The sequence below is a fragment of the Phocoena sinus genome, chromosome 1 (assembly GCF_008692025.1).
Source record: "Phocoena sinus isolate mPhoSin1 chromosome 1, mPhoSin1.pri, whole genome shotgun sequence".
Classification (NCBI taxonomy): domain Eukaryota; kingdom Metazoa; phylum Chordata; class Mammalia; order Artiodactyla; family Phocoenidae; genus Phocoena; species Phocoena sinus.
The window spans coordinates 146,824,970-146,848,996 of record NC_045763.1 but is presented as its reverse complement, the minus strand read 5'-3'; the positions used below and the strand labels follow the sequence as shown (position 1 = coordinate 146,848,996).

Genomic DNA, 24,027 nt, shown 5'->3' with positions numbered 1-24,027 from the left:
GTGCTCACAGTGAAAAATATCATTCCCAACATGTACTAAAATTCACATTTAAGAATCCCAACATTCACTTTAGGGACGACTTTTCTCTTGTAAATGATCAGTCTCGACTCATTTAATCTCCCTAAAAAATCCACACAAGCCACTCAGAGAATTATTCCTTGGGATTTTAAAGTCTATTAAAACACACCACACAGATGAAAGCAGGGGTTGTTCTGAGTCTGGAGCATCTGAACCTCAGCTCCTCTTCACTGGAGAGAAAAGTAGTAGGTAGTTGGGTCCTCACAGAGGAAGGGGCTGGAGTCCTTGCCCACTGCTGGTACTGATCTGAAGGCAGAGAGGCATCATTATGCCACCAGCAAGACATCTAGTCACTGGCAGGTTTTGTTATCCTGGCAGGAAGCTGGCTGTTCCCTCCAACTCTCTCAAGGCTGAGTCCCACTAGCCATTTAGCCCTGAGAGTGTATCTGGCCTCAACTCAGCCTCCCGATGGCTTCCTGATGACCCACCCAGTTAGCAGTCCAGCTGGATAGAGACCTCTGGGACCCTCTGTAACCTGAGGCAATGAGGGCCGCTGCTATCTGAGGCTGAAGACTTACCAGGTGTACTGCCATCTAAAGTGTCAACTGAAGAGTAGGAAAAAGGAAGAACAATTTCCATAGAACACTTAAACTAGATTAAGAACCTGACATTTTCCTTTGCCACGACGTTACATCCTTGCTTTTTCGAAGGAGAAAATCATTGTAACCAGCCCAGTGGCCCCTTCCTGCTGCAACATGTCCTAGGCACCCATTCAGTGACTGTTTAAGCATGTCTTGATTCCAGCACATTTACAGAGCATTCATCTTCTTTTAATTCCTTCCATGGCCTGTAGGACTAACAACCCACAGCAGGGTAATCCAGCAGCAGTACTCCTCTTAGCCACAAGAGGCAGGCTTAACCACAGACTGACTACCTCAGCAAATTTAGGCAATGGAGAGCATGGACAATTGAACGCCATTGGTCACCTCCAAAACTCATTTCAGCAAAGAAACAACTCATTCTTTCCCAACATTTACCAAAAAAGAAAGAAAGAAGGAAAGAGAATGAGAAAAAACGCAAGCAAACTTGGAGGAGAGTACCATCCCTGTTGCCAAGAGTTAATTAGCTTTCAAACAGCCAAAGGTCAGCAGTAGATAATAGAAAAGTCCCCATAATGAGAGTAATCAGTAGGTAGGCATTCAGCAATTGTATACCAAGTGAAAGATTCATCAATGCAATGGCAATGCATGCCTGCTTCTGCAGCCCCACCACCCAAGCCAGTGGCTTGCACTCCACATGGAATAAGAAGGAAGCCTCTGGTCTCCTCCACATCCATCCACTGACATGCAGGGCCTCCAAACCTCCAAAGGACAAAAACACCAGGCGAGGATATCAATCAAGCATCATGCTCCCTATGTTCCAGACATCAGTCATGCTAGTTCCCACCCATTTAATTACTCTTCTGTTGACCACCCACAATTAATTTAAAGACATGACAACAAGGTCTGAGATTTGAGGGATGTACCTGACTCTCTCTCCCCTCCAGGAGTGGTGGAATCTGATCAGCAAAACCAATCTTCCCTGGATCACCCATAAAGGCACTAACCTCATCCACGTTCTCAAAAGCGTTGATGACATCATATGGCAAACAGGACAGAAGGTCAATCACAAACCACGTCTTCAGATAGTTCATGCGGATGAGTTTGGGGTCGGAAATCACCTCCCCAGCTGGTCCAACAAAAGTGGTATGAAAATTCAGCACAATGTCCACCAGAAAGATAACATCCACGATGCTATCCACAACCAGCCAGGCCACGTTGTTCTGCCTGGTTTTAAAGGAGACATTATAAGGGACCAGGATGGCTGTATAGAAGGTTAAGATCAAGATGATCCAATCCCACGTGGTCTTGAAAACACAATAATGTAAGATGATGTGAGGGGGAGTCTTTGGTGCCTCTTGCTTGTATTGGGGAAGGATGTCTGAGCCCAGCTGCAGAACCTGTACAGAAAAAAATGTCCAAGAGAGAACTAAGTTAGGATTTCACTGTCAGCATCAAACCAGTCAGTATCTGTCAGAGCCGAATACTCATAACACTCCAGACGGATCATTAGATGCAAGAACAGGTACCAAAGGACTATGGCAGAATGGAATTGAACATTGTAATATAATCAATCATATGAAACAATAAAACACTGTTATTCAGCTTACTGTGAGCCAATCATTGTACTAAGTACTCCACATACAAGTATTATCTCACTTAATTCTAAACACAACCTTGTTTTATTAGCCAATTATTATTCTGTGTGACAAGTGAGAAACTGAGGCGCAAGAGAATTAAGCAACTTGGTTCCTGAAGTCAAGATGGTGGTGGGGGAGGACGCAGAGTTCATGTCTCCCCACAACTAGGGCACCTGCCAGATGCTGGTGGGGGACCTCAATGCCCAAGGAGATAGGAGGAACCCCCAAGCAACCTGGTAGGACGTGGAAGGGAGCGAGGGGGGAGGAGAAGTGGAGGCTGGGCAGGACAGGTGCCCCTGAGGGGTGGCTGGGAGAGGGGAGGGATTCCCACACCTGGAGGGACGCTCGGGGGCTCAGAGGATGGGGGGTGGGGTGCACCTAGCATTTCACCTGTCCAATCAGGCTCGGGAAACCTGCTGGGGCCTGGGCCAGGTCCTCTGCCCTTCGAGGCCCCCTCCGGGCCACGTCCGTCCTTGGGGCATAGAGGTGGGGGTAGGGAGGAAGAAGAGAAGAGGTGGGCGAGAGGGGCGCTCTAGGACCAGGGAATCAGGGGAAGCACCACGGGTGTTTCCCCCACTGACTCGGCCCAGGAAGCCTGTTGGGTTTCCAGGTCTGGTCCTCTGCCTTCCAGGGCCCCCTCTGGCCTCATGAGCCCTAGGGGCATAGGAGGGAGGGAGGGAGGGGAAGAAGAAGAGAGGCCAACAGGGAGGGGCCCTTCAGGATCAGAGGATGGGGTCAAACACGTCTAGCCTGCTGGGGTCCTGGATCTGGTCCTCTGCCATTCAAGGCCAGAGGCACTCCTGGGCCCCTCCTGCTACACTGAGCTTAAGTCCCCCCCAGCCCCCCCCCCACCGCCCAATGGGGCCTTTTCCAGCCCTGTGGGTCCTAAGCATAGGCCCCTTCCCACCACCTAAACCCTGCCCCTGCCTGAGCCCCACCCCTCACAGCCAGGGACTTTTCCAGCTTTTTTTTCCCCTCCTCTTTTTTACTATTATACTTCTGTTTTACCTTCCAGCTGTTGTTTCACCTGCATTTTTACTTTTTTTATTCTTTCTAACATATCTGTTAGTTTTCTAATCTCATTTTATTTTTGACCCTTTGTTATTCTTCTGCTCCTGTTTTCTTTTTTTGCTGCCCCGTGCAGCTTGCAGGATCTTGGTTCACGAGCTGGAGGTCAGGCCTGAGCTCCTGTGGTGGGAACTCCGAGTCCGAACCATTGGACTAACAGAGAACCTCAGATCCCAGGGAATATTCATAGGAGTGAGGTCTCCTGGAGGTCCTCATCTCAGCACAAAGACCCAGCTCTACCCAGCAGCCTACAAACTCTACTGCTCGAAGCCTCAGGCCAAACAACCAGTATGACAGGAACACAATCCCACCCATCAAAAAACAAATGAGATGACAAAAAACTATGTCACAGATGAAGGAGCAAGGTAAAAACCTAAAAGACCAAATAAATGAAGAGGAAATAGGCAACATACCTGAAAAAGAATTCAGAGTAATGACAGTAAAGATGATCCAGAATCTTAGAAATAGAATGGAGGCACAGATTGAGAAAATAGAAGAAATGTTTAACAAAGATCTAGAAGAACTAAAGAACAAACAGATATGAACAACACAATAACTAAAATGAAAAATACACTAGAAGGAATCAATAGCAAAATAACTGAGGCAAAAGAACAAGTAAGTGAGCTGGAAGACAGAATGGTGGAAATAACTGCCTAGGAGCAGAATAGAGAAAAAAGAATTGAATACAGTCTCAGAGACCTCTGGGACAACATTAAACGTGCCAACATTCAAATTATAGTGGTCCCAGAAGAGGAAGAGGAAAAGAAAAGGTCTGAGAAAACATTAAAAGAGACTATAGTGAAAAACTTCCCTAACATGGGAAAGGAAACAGTCACCCAACTCCAGGAAGTGCAGAAAGTCCCATACAGGATAAACCCTAGGAGAAACACACCAAGACACATATTAATCAAAATAACAAAAATTAAATTCAAAGAAAAAATATTAAAAGCAAAAAGGGAAAAGCAAAAAATAACATATAAAGGAATCCCCATAAGGTTATCAGCTGACTTTTCAGCAGAAACTGCAGGCCAGAAGGGAGTTGCAGGATATACTTAAAGTGACAAAAGAGAAAAAGCTACAACCAATATTACTCTACCCAGCAAGGGTCTCATTCAGATTCGATGGAGAAATCAAAATCTTTATAGACAAAGCAAAAGCTAAGAGAATTCAGCACCACCAAACCAGCTTTACAACAAATGCTAAAGGAACTTAATCTAGGCAAGAAACACAAGAGAAGAAAAGACCCACAAAAACAAACCCAAAACAATTAAGAAAACGGTAATAGGAACATACATATCCATAATAACCTTGAATGTAAATGGATTAAATGCCCCAACAAAAAGACATAGACTGGCTGAACAGATAAAAAACAAGACCCATATATATGCTGTCTACAAGCGACCCACTTCAGACCTAGAGACTACAGATTGAAAGTGAAGGGATGGAAAAAGATATTCCATGCAAATGGAAATCAAAAGAAAGCTGGAGTAGCAATACTCATATCAGATAAAATAGACTTTGAAATAAAGACTGTTATAAGAGATAAGGAAGGACACTACATAATGATCGAGGGATCAATCCAAGAAGAAGACGTAACAATTATAAATATTTTTGCACCCAACATAGGAGCACCTCAATACATAAGGCAAATGCTAACAACCATAAAAGGGGAAATCAACAGTAACACAATAATAGTAGAGGACTTTTAACACCCCACTTACACCAATGGACAGATCATCCAAACAGAAAATAAATAAGGATGGGCTTTCCTGGTGGTGCAGTGGTTGAGAGTCCGCCTGCTGATGCAGGGGACATGGGTTCGTGCCTCGGTCTGGGAAGACCCCACATGCCGCAGAGAAGCTAGGCCCGTGAGCCATGGCCACTGAGCCTGTGCGTCCGGAGCCTGTGCTCCGCAACGGGAGAGGCCACAACTGTGAGAGGCTCACATACCACAAAAAAAAAAAAAAAAGAAAAGAAAAGAAATAAGGAAATAGAAGCTTTAAATGACACAACAGATCAGATGGATTTAATTGACATTTATAGGACATTCTACTCAAAAGTGGCAGAATACACTTTCTTTTCAAGTGCACACAGAACACTTTCCATGATAGACATATCTTGGGTCACAAATCAAGCTTTGGTAAATTTTTAAAAATTGAAATCATATCAAGCAGCTTTTCCAACTACAATGCTATGAGACTGGAAATCAATTACAGGAAAAAAAACTGTAAAAAATGCAAATACATGGCAGCTAAACAGTGCACTACTAAATAACTAAGATATCACTGAAGAAATCAAAGAAAAATTTTTAAAAATACACAGAAATAAGTGACAACAAAAACAGAATGACCCCAAACCTATGGACACAGCAAAAACAGTTCTAAGAGGGAAGTTTATAGTAACGAAATCTCACCTCAAGAAACAAGAAAAACCTCAAATAAACAATCTAACCTTACAACTAAAGCAACTAGAGAAAGAACAAAGAAAACCCAAAGTCAGTAGAAGGAAAAAAATCATAAAGATCAGAGCAGAAATAAATGAAATAGAAATGAAGAAAACAATAGCAAAGATCAATAAAACTAAAAGTTTGTTCTTTGAGAAGATAAACAAAATTGATAAACCTTTAGCCAGACTCATCAAGAAAAAAGGGGAGAGGACACAAATCAATAAAATTAGAAAAGAAAAAGGAGAAATCACAACTGACACCACAGAAATACAAAGGATTATAAGAGACTACTACAAACAATTACATGCAAATAAAATGGACAACCACAAAGAATTGGACAAATTCTTGGAAAGGTACAATTTTCCAAGACAGAACCAGGAAGAATTAGAAAATATAAACAGACCTATCACAAGTAATGAAACTGAAACTGTAATTAAAATCTTCCAACAAACAATAGTCCAGGACCAGACAGCTTCACAGGTGAATTCTATCAAACATTTGGAGAAGAGCTAACACCTATCCTTCTCAAACTCTACCAAGACAATTGCAGAAGGAAGAACACTCCCAAATTCATTCTACAAGGCCACCATCACCCTGACACCAAAACCAGACACAGATATCACAAAAAAAGAAAATTACAGACCAATATCACTGATGAATATAGATACAAAAATCCTCAACAAAATACTAGCAAATAGAATCCAACAACATATTAAAAGGATCACACATCATGATCAAGTGGGATTTATCCTAGGGAGGCAAGGATTTTTCAAAATACACAAATCAATCAATGTGATGCACCATATTAACAAATTAAGGAGTAAAAAACATATGATCATCTCAATAGATGCAGAAAAAGCTTTTGACAAAATTCAACACCCATTTGTGATAAAAACTCTCCAGAAAGTGGACATAGAGGGATCCTACCTCAACATAATAAAAGTCATATATGACAAACCCACAGCAAACATTATTCGCAATGGTGAAAGACTGAAAGCATTTCCACTAACATCAGGAACAAGACAAGAATGTCCACTCTCACCACTCTTATTCAACATAGTTTTGGAAGTCCTAGCCATAGCAATCAGGGAAGAAAAGGAAATAAAAGGAATACAAATTGGAAAAGAAGAAGTAAAATGGTCACTGTTTGCAGATAACATGATACTATACATAGAGAATCCTAAAAATGCCACCAGAATACTACTAGAACTATTCAATGAATTTGGTAAGTTGCAGGATACAAAACTAATGCACAGAAATCTCTGGCATTCCTATACACTAACAACAAAAAATAAGAAAGAGAAATTAAGGAAACAATCCCATTTATCATTGAAATGAAAAGAATAAAATACCTAGGAATAAACCTACCTAAGGAAGCAAAAAACTTGTACTCAGAAAACTATAAAACACTGATGAAAGAAATCAAAGATGAAATAAACAGATGAAGAAATATACCATGTTCTTGGATTGGAAAAATCAATATTGTAAAAATGACTATACTACCCAAAGCAATCTACAGATTCAATGCAATCCCTATCGAACTACCAATGGCATTCTTCACAGAATTAGAACAAAAAATTGTACAACTTGTATGGAAACACAAAAGACCCCGAATAGACAAAGCAATCTTGAGAAAGAAAAATGGAGCTGGAGGAATCAGGTTCCCCATCTTCAAACTATACTACAAAGCTACAGTAATCATGACAGTATGGTAGTGGCACAAAAACAGAAATACACGTCAATGGAACAGGACAGAAAGCCCAGAGATAAATCCACATACATATGGTCACCTAATTTATGACAAAGGAGGCAAGAATATACAATGGAGAAAAGACAGCCTCTTCAATAAGTGGTGCTGGGAAACCTGGACAGCTACATGTAAAAGAATGAAATTAGAACACTACCTAACACCATATAAAAAAATAAACTCAAAATGGATTAAAGACCTAAATGCAAGACCGGACACTATAAAACTCTTAGAGGAAAACATAGGCAGAATACTCTTTGACATAAATCACAGCAAGATCTTTTTTGACCCACTCCCTACAGTAATGAAAATAAAAATAAAAATAAACAAATGGGACCTAATGAGACTTAAAAGCTTTTTCACAGCAAAGGTTAACCGTAAACAAGATGAAAAGACAACCCTCATAATGAGAGGAAATATTTGCAAACGAAGCAACTGACAAAGGATTAATCTCCAAACTATACATACAACTCATGCAGCTCAACATCAAAAAAAGAAACAACCCAATCAAAAAACGGGTGGAAGACCTAAATAGACATTTCTCCAAAGAAGACATACAGATGGCCAACAAACACATGAAAAGATGCTCAACATCACTAATGATTAGAGAAACAAATCATTTTTGTTTCTCTAATCATTAAACAAATCATTTTTGTTTCTCTAATCATTAAACAAATCAAAGCTATGATGAGGTATCACCTCATATCAAAAAGTCTACAAACAATAAATGCTGGAGAGGGTGCAGAGAAAAGGGGACCCTCTTACACTGTTGGTGGGAATGTAAATTGATACAGCCACTATAGAGAAAAGTACAAAGGTTCCTTAAAAAAACTAAAAATAGAACTACCATATGACCCAGCAATCCCACTACTGGATGTATACCCTGAGAAACCATAATTCAAAAGGACACATGTACCCCAGTGTTCACTGCAGCACTATTTACAATAGCCAGGACATGTAAACGACCTAAATGTCCAACGATAGATGAATGGATAAAGAAGATGTGGTACATATACACAAAGGAATATTACTCAGCCATAAAAAGGAATGAAATTGAGTCATTTGTAGAGATGTGGATGGACCTACAGTCTGTCATACAGAGTGAAGTAAGCCAGAAAGAGAAAAACAAATATCGTACATTAACACATATATGTGGAATCTCGAAAAATGGTACATATACAGATGAACCTATTTGTAGGGCAGGAATACAGATGTAGGTGTAGGGAACCAACATGTGGACAGGGTGTGGGGAAGGGGAGGGTGGGACGAATTGGGAGATTAGGTTCGACATAAATACACTACCATGTGTAAAATAGATAGCTAGTGGGAACCTGCTGTATAGCACAAGGAGCTCAGCTTGGTGCTCTGTGATGACTTAGATGGGTGGGATGGGGGTTGGTGGGAGGCAGGTCCAAGAGAGAGGAAATAGAGGATATACATATAGCTGATTCACTTCATTGTATGGCAAAAACTAACACAACATTAGAAAGCAAGTTTACTCCAGTAAAATAAAATAAAGTAAAATAAAATAAAATAATTCACTCTACTGAAAAAAGAAAAGCAACTTGACTCAACAAATATTGATTGCTCAGTGCCAGGAATTGTTCTAGATAGTGGGCACACAGCAATGAAGGAAACAGCATGATTCCTGCTCTCAGAAATCATGGAACTCAGTCTAGTAGACAAATAAAAATAATTTCAAATTGTAAGAAGAGCTAAATAAGATGATGGGGGAGGGGCACACAGTGTTTTGACAGAATGTGACTTGAGAAGTAAGAGGAGAGTGTTTGAACTAAAACCTCAATGAAAGCAAGACACCAGCCATTCAAACTTTGATGAAAAAATTATTCAAGGTAGAGAGGATAACTGGTGTAATGACCCCAAGGTAGGACAAGTTTGATATTTTCAGAAAGAGAAAAAAGTCAGGTGTGACTAAAGCCATGAAGGGGGAAAGGATGCTAGTTGACCTCAGAGGGGAAGCAGAAACCAGACCACACAGGCCCTAGTGGGCCACGGCGAGGTGTCGGATTTTATTCTCAGTATAACTGGAGGGTCTTAAGTACGCAAATAATAATCTGATGCATGTTTTTGAAAGGTTACCCTGGCTGCTGTGTAGATAATGAATTGAGGCAAAGGATTAGTGGGAAGAACAGCATCAGGGAACTTATTATAAAAGCCTGGGAAGAAGGGTGATGGAGAAAAGTAGTCCAATTTTGGATAGAGCTTTGAAGTAAAACCAACTGGACTTGCTATTGGCTAAAAAGTGAAGAAAGGGGAGCAGTGAACGGTACTCATTACTTTATTCCCAAAACACAGCATGGTGGCTGGCCCAGAGCAGTCACTACAGGATGATTTCTAAGTGAATGACTGAACTTCAAGGTCACACAGCTAGCAAAAGATGGAACAAGGATCCCAAACTAGGTCTAGCTGAATTAAAAACACATGCTGTCCCATATCAAGGTTATATTTCTCTAAATAACAGACTTTTAAGGAAGCAGACTTAGCGAACGATGAAGTGCAGAGAAGCTTGGCTCCAAGAAAGTATCATGGATGGTTTTCACCCTCTACAGTCAAAGGCATAAAGCTCTGCTTTTAGAGGCCAGGCCAAGCTGGAAGGGACCCACCCCACCCAATCCCACCCCAGCTGCTCCTCTGTGCCACTTATAGGTTTCTATAAACCCCTAGGTGAAACTTCCTCTAGTGTCATGGGAACTTCTCTTTTTCCTCTAGAGGTAAAGACCCCTTAGTGAATATGAAATAATCTGAATATCCCTGGTCCCCCTAGGGTTGGCCCCAGGCCTTAAAGGTGAGCAAAAGAAAGCTATAAGTTCACAGAGGGCTCAGTGTGCAGGTTGGGTATGGGAACTATTTCCACCATTCCCACCAATGTGCAGAGCTCTTCAAGAACTGGGATCTAAATTTCTCCCCCCATGAAAAGGAATTTATACAAGTATGATTAAGGACACTTGGGCCCTGAGATCTCAGGTAGGAAAAGTGATTGACCTGTAAGAATAAAACAAATAAAAGTAAACTGAATGAGACTTCTGCTTCCAGAAAGATGGAATAGACATACTTTTCCCTATTCCTCCCTCTAAGTACCTCTGAAAGCCCTGGATGTTATATATAAAGTAAACATAGGAAGACTCTGAAAGGTGAAGAAAGGAAAGCAAACTGGCTAGGAATAATACAGTGGTGAATTCTCTGGGTTTTCTTTTTGCTTCATATATTCCTAGACTTGGAGCAACCTGGAAACACCAATGAGTGCAGACAAAAAGAGTCCCAACAAAAGCCCACTCTCTCTAGCAGAAGAACTGGGAAGGGGACAGCCTCAAAAGGTAGAAAACTTTAGATAATAACCACTCTACCATGTCCAAACACTACAGAAAAAGCTGTGAACCAACTCCCATCCAGGTCAGCAAAGCCTGCTAGAAAGCCTAGATCTCCCCCTTCTTGAGGCTGTAATGATGCACCCAGCCTCCACCTCTTTCCTACTGGAGTATTACCAAAGAAGTCCCAGTAGGGAGCCTGGACTTCCTTTCACCTCCCCCCAGCAGTAATGAGGCCCCCCACCCCACAATGCAGAGAGGTATCAATGTAACCTTAGTGGGGAGCTATAACTCTTTTTCTTACCCATCAGTAACAAGGAGCCCCATTAAGTTTCAATGGAGGCTGAGTTGGAAACCTGGACTTCTACCCAACCTGGCAGAAATGAGGGGATACCTATTTCTCCTCTGCCACATCTGTGTCAAAAGTAGTCACTTAAAGCTAAAGATTTAAATAAGATCCAGAGGCTCATAATATCCAAAAATGCCCATTTCAACAAAAAGTCAGTCATTATACCAAGAACCAAGAAAACATCACACTGCCTGAAGAACAGAAAATCAATTTTTCAGAGGAAAGAATCAGTGAACTTAAAGACAAAACAATAGAAATTACCCAAACTAAACAACAGACACAGAAAGGCACACTGCATAATGATAAAAAGGTCAATTCTCCAAGAAGATATAGAAATCCTAATGTATATGCACCAAACAAAAGAGCTCCAAGTATACATGAAGCAAAAACTGATTGAGGGCTTCCCTGGTGGTGCAGTGGTTGATAGTCCGCCTGCCGATGCAGGGGACACGGGTTCATGCCCCAGTCCGGGAAGATCCCACATGCCACGGAGCGGCTGGGCCCGTGAGCCATGGCCACTGAGCCTGTGCTCCGCAACAGGAGAGGCCACAGCAGTGAGAGGCCCACGTACCGCAAAAAAAAAAAAAAAAAAAAAAAAAAAAACTGATTGGAAGGTGAAATAGACAAACCCTAAACACTCCTCTCTCAACCTTTGATAGAACAACTAGAAAGAAAGTAAGCAAGGATATAGAAGAACTCAATGACAACATTAACCAACAGGATTTAATCAACATTTATAAAATACTCCACCCAACAAGAGCAGAATGCACATTCTTTTCAAGTGCACTGGAACATTATCCAGGATAGATGATATACTAGTCCATAAAACAAACCTTGACAAATTTAACAGAATTTAAATCACACAAGGTATATTCTCTGACTATAATGGAATCAAACTAGAAATCAATAACAGAAAGATAACAGGAAAATATCCAAATACTTGGAAACTAAATATCCAAATAATATAATTCTAAATAATCCATGAGCTAAAGAAGAAGATGCAAGGGAAATTTAAAAATACATTGAACTCAGTGAAAATGAGAATACAACATATCAAAATTTGTGGGATGCTGCTAAAGCAGTACTAAAAGGGAAATTTATAGCACTAAATATTTGCATAAGGAAAAAGAAGGTCTCAAATCAATAATGTGCAGTCTCAAATCAAGAACCTATAAAAGAGCAAAATAAAACTAAATTAGCAAGCAGAAGGAAGGAAATAATAAGAGCAGAAATCAGTGAAGTTGAAAACAGGAAAACAATAGAGAAAATCAATGGTTTTAAAAAATCAATAAAATAAAATAAAATCGAAATCCTATAGCAAGACTGAAAAAGAAAAAAAAGACAGAAAGGAACTTCCCAGGTGGTCCAGTGGTAAAGAATCCATCTTGCAATGCGGGGGATGCGGGTTCAATCCCTGGTCAGGGAACTAAGATCCCACATGCCGCAGGCCAACTAAGCCCAGACGCCACAACTACTGAGCTCACACACCTCAGCTAGAGAGCCTGCCTGCTGCAAACTACGGAGCCTGTGCTCTGGAGACCACGCGCCACAGCTACACAGCCCACACGCCCTGGAGCCTGCACGCCACAACTAGAGAAGAGAAAACCCACATGCCACAAGTAGAGAGAAGCCCATGCACCACAACGAAGAGCCTGTGCGCCACAATGAAAGATCCCAAGTGCCAGCAACTGGAACCTGACGCAGCCAAAAATAAGTTAAATAAATAAATAAATCTTAAAAAAAAAAAAAGACGACAGAAAAGCTACAAATTACTAATATCAGGAATGAAACAGGAGATACAACTATAAACTGTAGATACCCAAAAGATAATAGGGAATGCTACAAACAACTCTACATATATAAATTTTACTACTTAAGATGAAATGGTCCTCGAAAAACACAAACTACCACAATTCATAGCCCCATAAACTGTAAGAAAAGTGAATTCATAATTTTAAGACTCCCAAAAGAAATCTCCAGGCCCAGATGGTTTTAATGGATAATGGTATCAAAATCTAACAAAGACTTTATAACAATTCTATACAATCTCTTCCAGAAAATAAAAGTAGAAGGAACACTTCTCAATTCATTTTGTGAAGCTAGTATTACCCTGATTCCAAATCCAGACAAAGACAGTACAAAAAACCAAAAAAGACAACTACAGAACAGTATCTCTCATAAATATAGGTGCAAAAATTCTTAACAAATAGTAACAAATAGAATTCAGTGATATATACAAAGAATGACCAAGTGGGGTATATTCCAAGGGTGGAAAGCTAATTCAATACTGAAAAATGAATCAATGTAATAGAAAAAGCATTTGACAAAATTCAACATCTATTCATGATAAAAACTCAGAAATAAATGGAAATAGAGGGAAACTTCTTCAACTTGATAAAGAGCATCTATAAAAAACCTACAGCTAACATCATATTTAATGGTCAAAGACTGAAAGTTTTCTCAACATCAAGAACAAGGCAAAGTATCACCTTTCACTACTCTTATTCCATATAGTACTGCCACTGCAATAGGCAAAAAGAAAAGAAAAAAAGAGAGAAAAAGAAAAGGAATAAAAGGCATTCAGATCAGGAAGGAAGAAATAAAAATATCCCGATTTGCAAATGACATAATGGGGTACATAGACTATTCCAAGGAATCTACATACTAACTCCTAGAATAAGTGAGTTCAACAAGGTCACACAAGATAAACATACAAAAATCATTGTATTTCTGTATACTAGAAATGAAGACCAAAGTTATACAGCACCATTTATAATCACTAAAAAAAAATACTTAAGTATAGGTATAATAAAACATGCACAGAACTTGGATGCCAAAAACAAAAAAACATGTTGATAAAAGAGATCAAAGAGGATATCAATAAATGGAGACACATAAATTAGAAGACTCAACGTACTAAAGACTTCCATTCTCTCCAAATTGATATAGGTTTAGCATTAATTCCTACCTAAATGCCAGCAAGAGTTTTTATAGATATATATGAGATGATTCTAAAATTTATATGGAAAGGCAAAAAAAACAGGAATAGCCTAAACGATTTTGGATAAGAAGAATAAAGTGGGAGGAATCAGTCTAGCCAATTTCAAGACTTGGTATACAGCACAGTAATTAAGACAGTGTGATATTGATAGAAAAATAGACTCACAGGTTAATAGAACAGAATAGAGAACACAGAAATAGACCCACACAAATGCCCAACTGATTTTTGACAGTGGTGCAAAAAGCAATTCAGTGGAGGAAAGACAGCCTTTTCAACAAATGATGCTGGAGAAAAGGACATTCACAGGCAAAAAAAAAAAAAAAATGAACCTCAATATAAGGCTTATACCTTATATAAAAATTATCTCAAAATGGATTGCAGTCTTAAATGTAAAACATAAAACTTTCAGAAAAAGACAGAAGAAAATCTTCAGGACCTAGGGCTAGGCAAAGTGTTCTTAGACTTGAAACCGAAGCACAATCCATGAAAGAAAAAAACTGATAAACTGAACACTACCAAGCTTTAAAACTTTTGCTCTGCAAAAGACTCTGTTAGAAGGATGGAAAGACAAGCTATGACTTGGAGGAAATATTTGCAAATCACATATCCAATAAAGAAATAGGATCTAGGATATATAATCTCAAAACTCAACAATAAAAAACAATCAGAAATGAAGAAAAGGTATGAATGGATATTTCACCCAAGAGGATACACAGATGGCAAATAAGTACGTGAAAAGATGTTCACATCATTAGCCATCAGGGAACTGCAATGAGATATCACTATGCACCTATCAGAATAGCCAAACTAAAAAATAGTGACAACATCAAATGCTGACGAGACTGCACATAAACTAGACTTCTCATATATTGCTAATACAAATGTAAAATGACAGCCACTCCAGAAAAGAGTTTGGCAGTTTATTAAACAACTAAGTATGCAACAGCAGTTACACTCCTGGGCATTTATCCCAGAAAAGTGAAAATTTATATTCATGCAAAAACTTGTACATGAATGCTCACAGAAAGTTTATCTGTAATATTAAAAATCAGAATTGGCCCAGATGTCCTTAAACCGATGAATGGTTAAACAATCTGTGGCACATCCATACCATAGACCAGGGGTCCGCAACAGCCCCCACCCCACCCCGGGCCACACAGCAGGAGGTGAGCGGTGGGCGAGTTAGGGAAACTTCATATGCCGCTCCCCATCGCTCGCATTACCGCGTGAACCATCCCCTCTCCCCAGGTCCGTGGAAAAACTGTCTTCCATGAAACCGGTCCCTGGTGCCCAAAAGGTTGGGGACCGCTGCCATAGACTACTACTCTGCAAGAAAAAGGTGTCAACTACTGATACATTCAACAACCTACATGAATCTCCAGAGGTTTACAAAACCAGTCCCCAAAGACAACACAGTACATGATTCCATTTATATAACATCCTTGAAATGACAAAATTATAGAAATAGAGAACAAATCAGTGGTTGCCAGGGGTTTAACTCCTTAAAAGGCAGGAAGGGTGTGGCCATAAAAAGGCAACATGAAGTATTCTCATGGTGATGGAAATGTTCTGTATCTTGACTGCACCCATGTCAATATCCTGGTTGTGATACTGTACTGTAGTTTTGCATGAAGTTACCATCAGTAGAAACTGAGTAAAGAGCACATGGGATCTCTTTGTATTATTTCTTAAAACTGCATGTGAACCTACAGTTACCTCAAAATAAGAAATTTAATTTTTTAAAAAATCAACTGAATATAGATGAATCACAAGCATTGTAAGAAAGGAGTCCTGGGCACTGAGCTAAGGGAAAGGCAGGGGAAAGGGAGGTGAGTTAACTTAGGGGTTTAATACAGTATGTTTGCAAAATACAGTGATAAGACCATTCAGCAAGAAGTCAAAAGAATCCACAAGTAAGCAGTCGCCTGCTGACTGCACACCAGAGTCGCTTGGAACTCCAAGAAGGAAATGTACTTTTAGAGAAAAATGGCTGTTCCTGTAACAGTTTGATTTAATCCATAATTATTCCCAGGTGGATTTCCCATTCTGATGCTTTCCAGGACACTATTAGGCCCGCTTGAGTAAGGCCTGAGTCAACAGTGTCTTCATACCTCCCAACAATGCCAGGCTGACCCAGAGACTCTCCCTCTGCTGCTATTCCAACATGTGTTCAATGGGTCTAGACAGAGGTGCTAGGATAGACAGGGAGGGATGTTAGAACTTGTATTCAGTTTCCTCTTCCCATCTCTGAGATGCAGCCTTTCACATTGCAAACACAGGACATCTACATTCTGCAAGGAGGCTTGGAAGCTAGGACATTTGATGAGGATAAATGTGACACATTCTCTTTCCAAATCTTTATGTTAAAAGCTATGAATTTTTCCCCTAAGGCCAAGCTTTTATAGTCTGACTTGAGATCCTATGTATTTCACTCTGATACGAACTCTTTAGCAATTATATGGAAAACAGAAGATGGAAATTCCAAGGAGTGAGTTCTTCATTACAGAAAATCAAGATTCTTAAGAAAACTTGCCAGACCAAAAGAGTATTTTGCATCCAGTTAACTATCTGACACCAATAGTCTTTTCAGAGCGTAATGAAAAATGACTTTCTGATATTTATCAGAAAGATTCCTGTGAGACTCACCCACCTTCCTCCACAGAAATGTGTACAGGAATGGATTCAGACCAGAACAACAGGTAACAGCACGGCTCTGATGAGCTCCATGACTGCCACCCTCAGGAGAAAAAGCTTTCTCAGAATCATTCAGAATATTCTCTGTCCTCCAAAGGGAGAAGTCTCTGGGTGCAGATTCAAAAGAGATGGGATACCGATCTTATATCCAGCCATAACAAGTTTGCTCAATGTTAGATGCTCAGTGACGCTTCAAAACTTTGCAGAGAAACAGCTTCAGCAGAAGTGGAGACAGGAGAATGACCTGGTGCAGTGGTCCCGGTGACCACTGCAGGGTCAGTTCTCTCCCCCACCACTTTTCTATGCTTAACAGCATGAGCAGGTGCTTCTAGATTCTTCCATCTGATAAGTCTCGTAAAATGGAATCTCCCCAAGGCAGACAGCTCACAGCCCTTCCAGAACGCATTTCCTAAGCGTGGGCTTGCGTCTGTCCTACACGTCCAATCAGACAGCAGTTCCCCCAAACGCAGGTACCACTTCTCCTAGTGTAATGTTAGTTCACACTTTCCCCATCCCTCCCCCTACAACACCCAGGCTCTGCCCAGAGAAAGGGCTCATTATAAGCCATTACTGATGGAGCCAAAGAATGCTCATCTTGAAGACTGATTCTGGAAGGAAAATAGAGTGAAGGCTTTTCCCTAAATGAAGAACAGGGAGATCAGGCTGATTATCACATTCCTCTAGCACTTTTACTTCCAAAGTCCTCTACTGTACTTCTGAATCCTTATGTTCACCCTGTGAGGGTGTTCTACAGATGGGAAAATGTAGGTTCCGTGCGGCGAAGTGACTCATCCTGAGTCATACCAGGGGTGAGTAAGCAGAGAGCTGTGAGTACAAGCCAGGCCGCCAGCTCCAAGCCCCCGAGTCTTTTCATGAATCTATTTGTACAGCCCGAAATGCCTTTCACAGAACACTGACATACGTCATCACATCTCACGCAACCTCATGAGACGGGAAGGCTGGTATTTTTCTTATTTTATAGACTGGGAAAATAAATGCAGAGAGTAAATGATTTGCTCATAGTCACATAGCAGATGACAAAACAGGACCATAAGCTCAAGTTCAGTTTCCTGATTCAGTGCTTTTCTTCTGTTGTATACTGACTCTTCATAAACTATTGATTCTCCATAGGACTTCTGAATGATGGCAACATGCCACCTGTCGTCGAAGGTACCATCTCCCATTACAGACCTTCTCCAGGACTTCCCAATTAAAGTCCTGAACCAGCCACACTGGCCAGAGCCTGTCTCCCTGAAGAGTAACTACCTTAGTCCCCAAGCCACACCGAGCTAGATTAAGAAAGAAGCAGGGGGCTTCCCTGGTGGCGCAGTGGTTGAGAGTCCGCCTGCCGATGCAGGGGACACGGGTTCGTGTCCCGGTCCGGGAAGATCCCACATGCCGCGGAGCGGCTGGACCCGTGAGCCATGGCCGCTGAGCCTGTACGTCCAGAGCCTGTGCTCCGCAACGGGAGAGGCCACAACAGTGAGAGGCCCGTGTACCGCAAAAAAAAAAAGAAGCAGGACCAAACTACACTTACCCTGAAACCTTTCTGTGTCAAATGAATGTCACCATGCAAAGTGATTTTTGCTGAAATGGATGAGAGATCATAATATCTCACTCTAAGCTCTTATGTGCTCCTCTGCTACACCTCACTCTTAGCTCAAGTTTTTACCTAATGAATTGCTGAAAAAAATAGAACCAGTCTTCGAATGGTCATGTATCTATAAATCAGTCTCCACCCTCATCCACCTGCCTCCTTCCTGTTTCTACAGAGGAAGTGCCTTCTTCCTATCAAAGGCCAATTCCTCTCATGTGTTTTGAATCTCATTCTCCTCCCCCTCCTTAAGTGCTTTACACCCGCCATGATTCCCCCTCTTTTCTTCCCATCAACCTCTCCTTGGACACAGGATCATTCCATCAGCATCTTTAGACATCAATCAAAGGCCCTTTTTTGCTCAGCTCCTTTTGCTCTTCCCCCTTTATGACCAGATTTTTTGAAAGAGTAACCTAAACACGATGGCTCCACATTCTCCCCTCCAGTCACCTTCAACACACCCCAACCTGACCACTGCCTCCACTCTCTAATCAAATAGCTATTGTCAAGGTCACCAACAAACTCAGTGTTGCTAAATCCAATGGACGTTTCCATCCTGATCTAACTCATGCTCTCCGGAGCTGTTTACAGATTTTCACACTTCTTCCTTCTTGAAACACTCTCCTTGCTTGGCTTTCTTAATGCCACTCTCTCCTGCTACGGTACCACAAAGTGTGCAGCTGATATCTCCCTTCGAGAAAACCTCCAGAACTAACCCACCAGGGAGTTCTGCTGCTTCTACCACCAAATACATCTGAGTCAGGATCCAGTCACCATTTTCCAACTTACTTCTACAACTCCATCCAGTGCACCACCCCTCTCACTGCAGCACAGCAGTAGCTTCCTAACCTCACCCCACTTCCATTCTGGCCCCCCGTCAAGTTCATACACCATATAGCAACTCAGATCTGATCATAGCACTTCCCTGATCAAAACCCTCCCACTTCTTACATTGAACTTCAAACAACATCAACAGTCTTGCTGTAATTTACCTGCCCCTGGCAATTTCCAACCCCATCTAAGCCCTTCATCCCCACACCAACCACTCGACCCCATTGCTTTCTGAAAAAAAATACCAAAGCTCTTTACCCACCCGAGGGGAGCTCAAAATGCCCCTCCTCTACTCTCCACATGGATGGTTCTTCCCAACCTTTGGGTCTCAGTGTCAGCGTCATCTCTTCATAGAGGCCGTCCCTGACCACCTTCTGAAACAGACTCTCTACCACCTCCCTTCCTCTGGTGACTTCTATCACATCACCAGGGCTGTTCCTCTTACAGCGTTTATTCAGTTGTTCACAGATGTCTCTCTAGATTGTAGGTTCCGTGAGGGCACAAGCTTGTCTTCTTACCACCACATACTCTGTCCTTAGCACAGTGTCTGGCACGTAGTAAGTGCTTAACAAAACCACGTGCAGAAGTGAATGAATGACTGAACAAATAAAGCCAAAGAAAAGGCTAGAAAAGAAGACTCAAATAAAAGTATAATTCTTGACAAAAATGTAGTATCAAGAATGTTCTACAAACACGATAATAACCATGATATAGAAAAGAGAGAATGTGTTATATCTTAGGGCCATATTCCTATTATATGTACTGTCATGAAGAAAAAAAAATAAAAACCAGAGTCCACATATACCATTTAACATCACGAAAGTTTCCAGCAGGTGCCCTTCCCCAGAAGTATTATGGCACTGGTTGTCATTTATTGAGTGCTTACTGTATGCCCTACCCTGAGCTAGTAAGCCCTTTACATAGTCTTGCATTTAATCCTCACAAGTCTGTGAGGTACATATTATTATCATCCCTATTTTACAATGAAGAAACTGAAGCTTGGGGAAATAAAGTAACTTGTCCAAGGCCACAAAAGTTTTAAACAGTGCAGCCAGTGTCGAAAACGTTGTCAAGTTTAACTCCAAGTTCCATGCTTTTAACTGCTATGCTCTCATGCCAGGTTCTTGGCTGAGCACTTTATGTACAAAATACAATTTAATCCTTACAATAACCACGTGAGGTAGATATTAGTCTTTATTTTATAGGTAAGAAAAATGATCCCAAGGAAGCTATGTTGCCCAAAACCACAAAGCGAATTAAGTGGTGAAGCTGAGATTCAAACCCAAATCTGATTTGAAAGCCCAAAGTCATTAACCAAAAGAAATATAATGCAATTTTAAACTTTTTAATAACCACATTAAAAAAAGTAAAAGGAAACAGATCAAATGAACTATAATATTCAACCCAATAATTGAACCCAATATATCCAAAATATTATCACTTCAACATGTAATCAATATAGGAAATTATTAGTGAGATATTTTACATTCCTTTTATCATAGTGATTTAAATCCAGTAAGTATAGTGTAACTTACTACCCCTCTCAATTCAGATGAACCACACCCAAGCTGTTCCATATAGCCACATACGGCCACCACACTGGACAACACAAGTCTAAACCATGACATTACACTGCATTGTAAGAATGTCCCCAACTAACTTAAACAAATGTAGGCAAGGCTCTCAAAAGCAGATGTGGAATGGATAAACTAAGCACACACCAGACAAGCAAAAAAACAGATTAAAAAACGTGAATCACAAACGTGTGTACACGTTAACTGTCTGCGAGTTGGGGTGGGGGGGTGGTGAGAAGGGAGGACGTCAGGTAACAAAGAGGTGGCTGGGGAGAGCATCAGAGACAGGGTGGCAAACACAGCAAGTCAATCAAGATACAGCTCTTGCAGGCTGAACCCGGCCAAGCCCCGGCCTGGAATCCCTAGTCTTGATTTCACAGCCGATCAACCTTTTTTAAAAAATTTATTTTATTGACGTATAGTTGATTTACAATGTTGTGGTAATTTCTGCTGTAGAGCAAAGTGATTCAGTTATACATAGAGATACATTCTTTTTCATATTCTTTTCCATTATGGTTTATCATGGGGTATTGAATATAGTTCCCTGTGCTATACAGGAGGACCTTGTTCTTTGTCCATTCAATATATAATAGTTTGCATTTGCTAATTCCAAACTCCCAATCCATCCCTCCTCCAGCCCCCTTCCCCCTGGCAACCACAAGTCTGTTCTCTGTGTCTGCGAATCTGTTTCTGTTTCGTAGATAAGTTCGTTTGTGTCGTATTTTAGATTCCACATAGAAGTGATACAGCTGATCAATCTTAAGCAAGGCAAGGCCTCCATGCCTCAGTTTCCTCACCTGAAAAATGAAGAATTTTTTTTTTTTTGCGGTTCACGGGCCTCTCACTGTTGTGGCCTCTCCTGTTGTGGAGCACAGGCTCAAGACGCGCAGGCCCAGCCGCTCCGCGGCATGTGGGATCTTCCTGGACTGGGGCACAAACCCGTGTCCCCTGCATCAGCAGGCAGACTCTCAACCACTACGCCACCAGGGAAGCCCGAAGATTGTTGCACAAATTTAAAAAAAGACTGGTTCAGGAAATTCTCAGTGAGAATCAGGAAGGCTCCAACTCATGCAGTACATCCTTTTTACCTGAATGTTTTGGCTTTCTCAAGGATCGGGGACCAAGAATGACAGAACTAAAATGGCCTGGGAAGAAAGGGAGACTGATAAAATATATCTGTTTGGGGAAAAAAAGGACAAAATGGCTTCACAGACCCTATCAATGCTATGGACACTTATGGTCTCCTAATAAAAAGATCCATGGACACTTGGACCCAAAAGTTACCCACAAGGATACAAAGATTCCACAGTTTAGAAGAGAGATGTGCAAACATACTATGAAGATATAATGCAACAAGTGGTAAGAGACCGTGGATAGAAGTACTTTAAGAGCAGAGGGAGGGCTTCCCTAGTGGCACAGTGGTTAAGAATCCACCTGCCAATGCAGGGGACACGGGTTCCAGCCCTGGTCTGGGAAGATCCCACATTCTGCGGAGCAACTAAGCCCGTGAGCCACAACTGCTGAGTCCACGTGCCACAACTACTAAAGTTGTGCGCCTAGAGCCCGTGCTCTACAACAAGGGAAGCCACTGCAATGAGAAATCCATGCACCGCAGTGAAGAGTAGCCCCTGCTCACAGCAACTAGAGAAAGCCTGCGCAGCAACGAAGACCCAATGCAGCCAAAAATAAATGAATAAATTTTTTTAAAAAGAGCAGAGGGAAAGAGACAGCAAACTGACTTAGGTCATCAGGAAAGGCTTGGGTGTGAGGTGACTGTCCTGTATCCCTTGAAGGATGGGCCGCAGACAGACAAAACTCAGGGCATTTCCAGCAGGCAGTATGTACAAGCTGGGAAGGGTGAAGGAGGTGGTATAAGAGCTCAGCGTGGAAGGAGCCCAGTGTACTGAGGCAGCGGGATTTTTTGCCTTTTGTTGCGGCTGTTGTTTGCACTTGGGAGGGTGGGGGGCGGGATCTAGGGAGGCCAATATTGAGAAACGAAGCTGAATATAAGGGAGGGGAGGGCAAGCCTTGACATGCCCTTTACACCAAGGTAAGAACTGTAAGTAAGGGAGGTGCCTAATCAAATTGCTCTGTGCGAGGGTACCTGAGCATCGGTGTGGAAGAAGGACCAGAGGAGACAAGCCTGGAGGCACAGGGAGACCTGCTACGTGATGCTGCACAACGCCAGGAAAGAGAGGATGTGGACTTGAACCAGGGAGCAGCACGGGACAGAGATAACGCGCCAACTCTAAGGTCTCCCTGGGAGCCTGAAAACCTGGCCAGTCCACCATGGCCAGGAGGGCCCCCAACAAGAGTCAGAGGACCCAGCCGTCTCAAGACCACCATCTCATGGGGAATGTCAGCATCATCACCTTGGATGATGGCAGAAGAAATCAGAGTCAAACACAGAGAACTTCCTCTTTCAGGGAAGCCCAGAGCGGGTACTCACCACTTTGCCCACCAAACTGGCTTTATTCCTCATTTAAGGCCACAGATAGAGCACCTCCACGAACAGCACCATCACCATCACCATCATCTCCCACGACTGCCTCAAACATCCTGCCCTGTGAGTGAAGAGAAACCTCGCTTCCCTAAACCCCTCACTCGAGGCATAACCTCTCCCTCTTATACGTGTGTCTCTTTCCCTTTCCCCAAGTACAGCTCCAAAAATCTCCCCTGTTTAGAAACAACATGGGTTTTTTGTGACCACAGAGTGAGGACAGAGTGTGTTCCCGCCAGAAAAAGCATATTCAAACAAAAAGGGAGAGCTGGATGTTAACAAGGCCCTAGCCACAAAATAAAACCTGATTTGGGGCTTCAGACATCTGAGCTAAACAACTGCATAATTCTTGTCATAAACACCCTTCTCCATAAACCAGGCAGGCTCTATTTTTAGAACTTTTTCCATGATGCACTTGCTCTTTAATGGAAGAGATAAAGGCAGTGGGAAGCAATTAAAAGTATTAACCCATATACTTTATGTCACAGTACCAACCCACGATACCTCCACAAATATCAGCCCAGAGTGAAATGCAATCACGCAACGATCTTTGTTTTCTTCCTATTTTGCTGAGGAGTACTTCAGTGGTATTCTTTTAACTTTTTATTTTGAATTCTTCAGCTACAGTTTTAAAATTCAA

General features: G+C 41.6%; 1 protein-coding gene across 2 annotated transcripts in view; it reads right to left on the bottom strand.

The window, feature by feature from the left end:
• Nucleotides 1-24,027, bottom strand: part of KCNH1 (potassium voltage-gated channel subfamily H member 1) — a 415,341-nt gene that overhangs the window by 318,020 nt on the left and 73,294 nt on the right. The window contains exon 6 of one of the 2 annotated variants that reach the window (XM_032641744.1): nucleotides 1,544-2,017. In XM_032641744.1, coding sequence (XP_032497635.1) covers nucleotides 1,544-2,017 — 474 coding nt within the window. The remainder of the gene's footprint in view (nucleotides 1-1,543; nucleotides 2,018-24,027) is intronic. The other variant, XM_032641753.1, reaches the window with a different exon arrangement.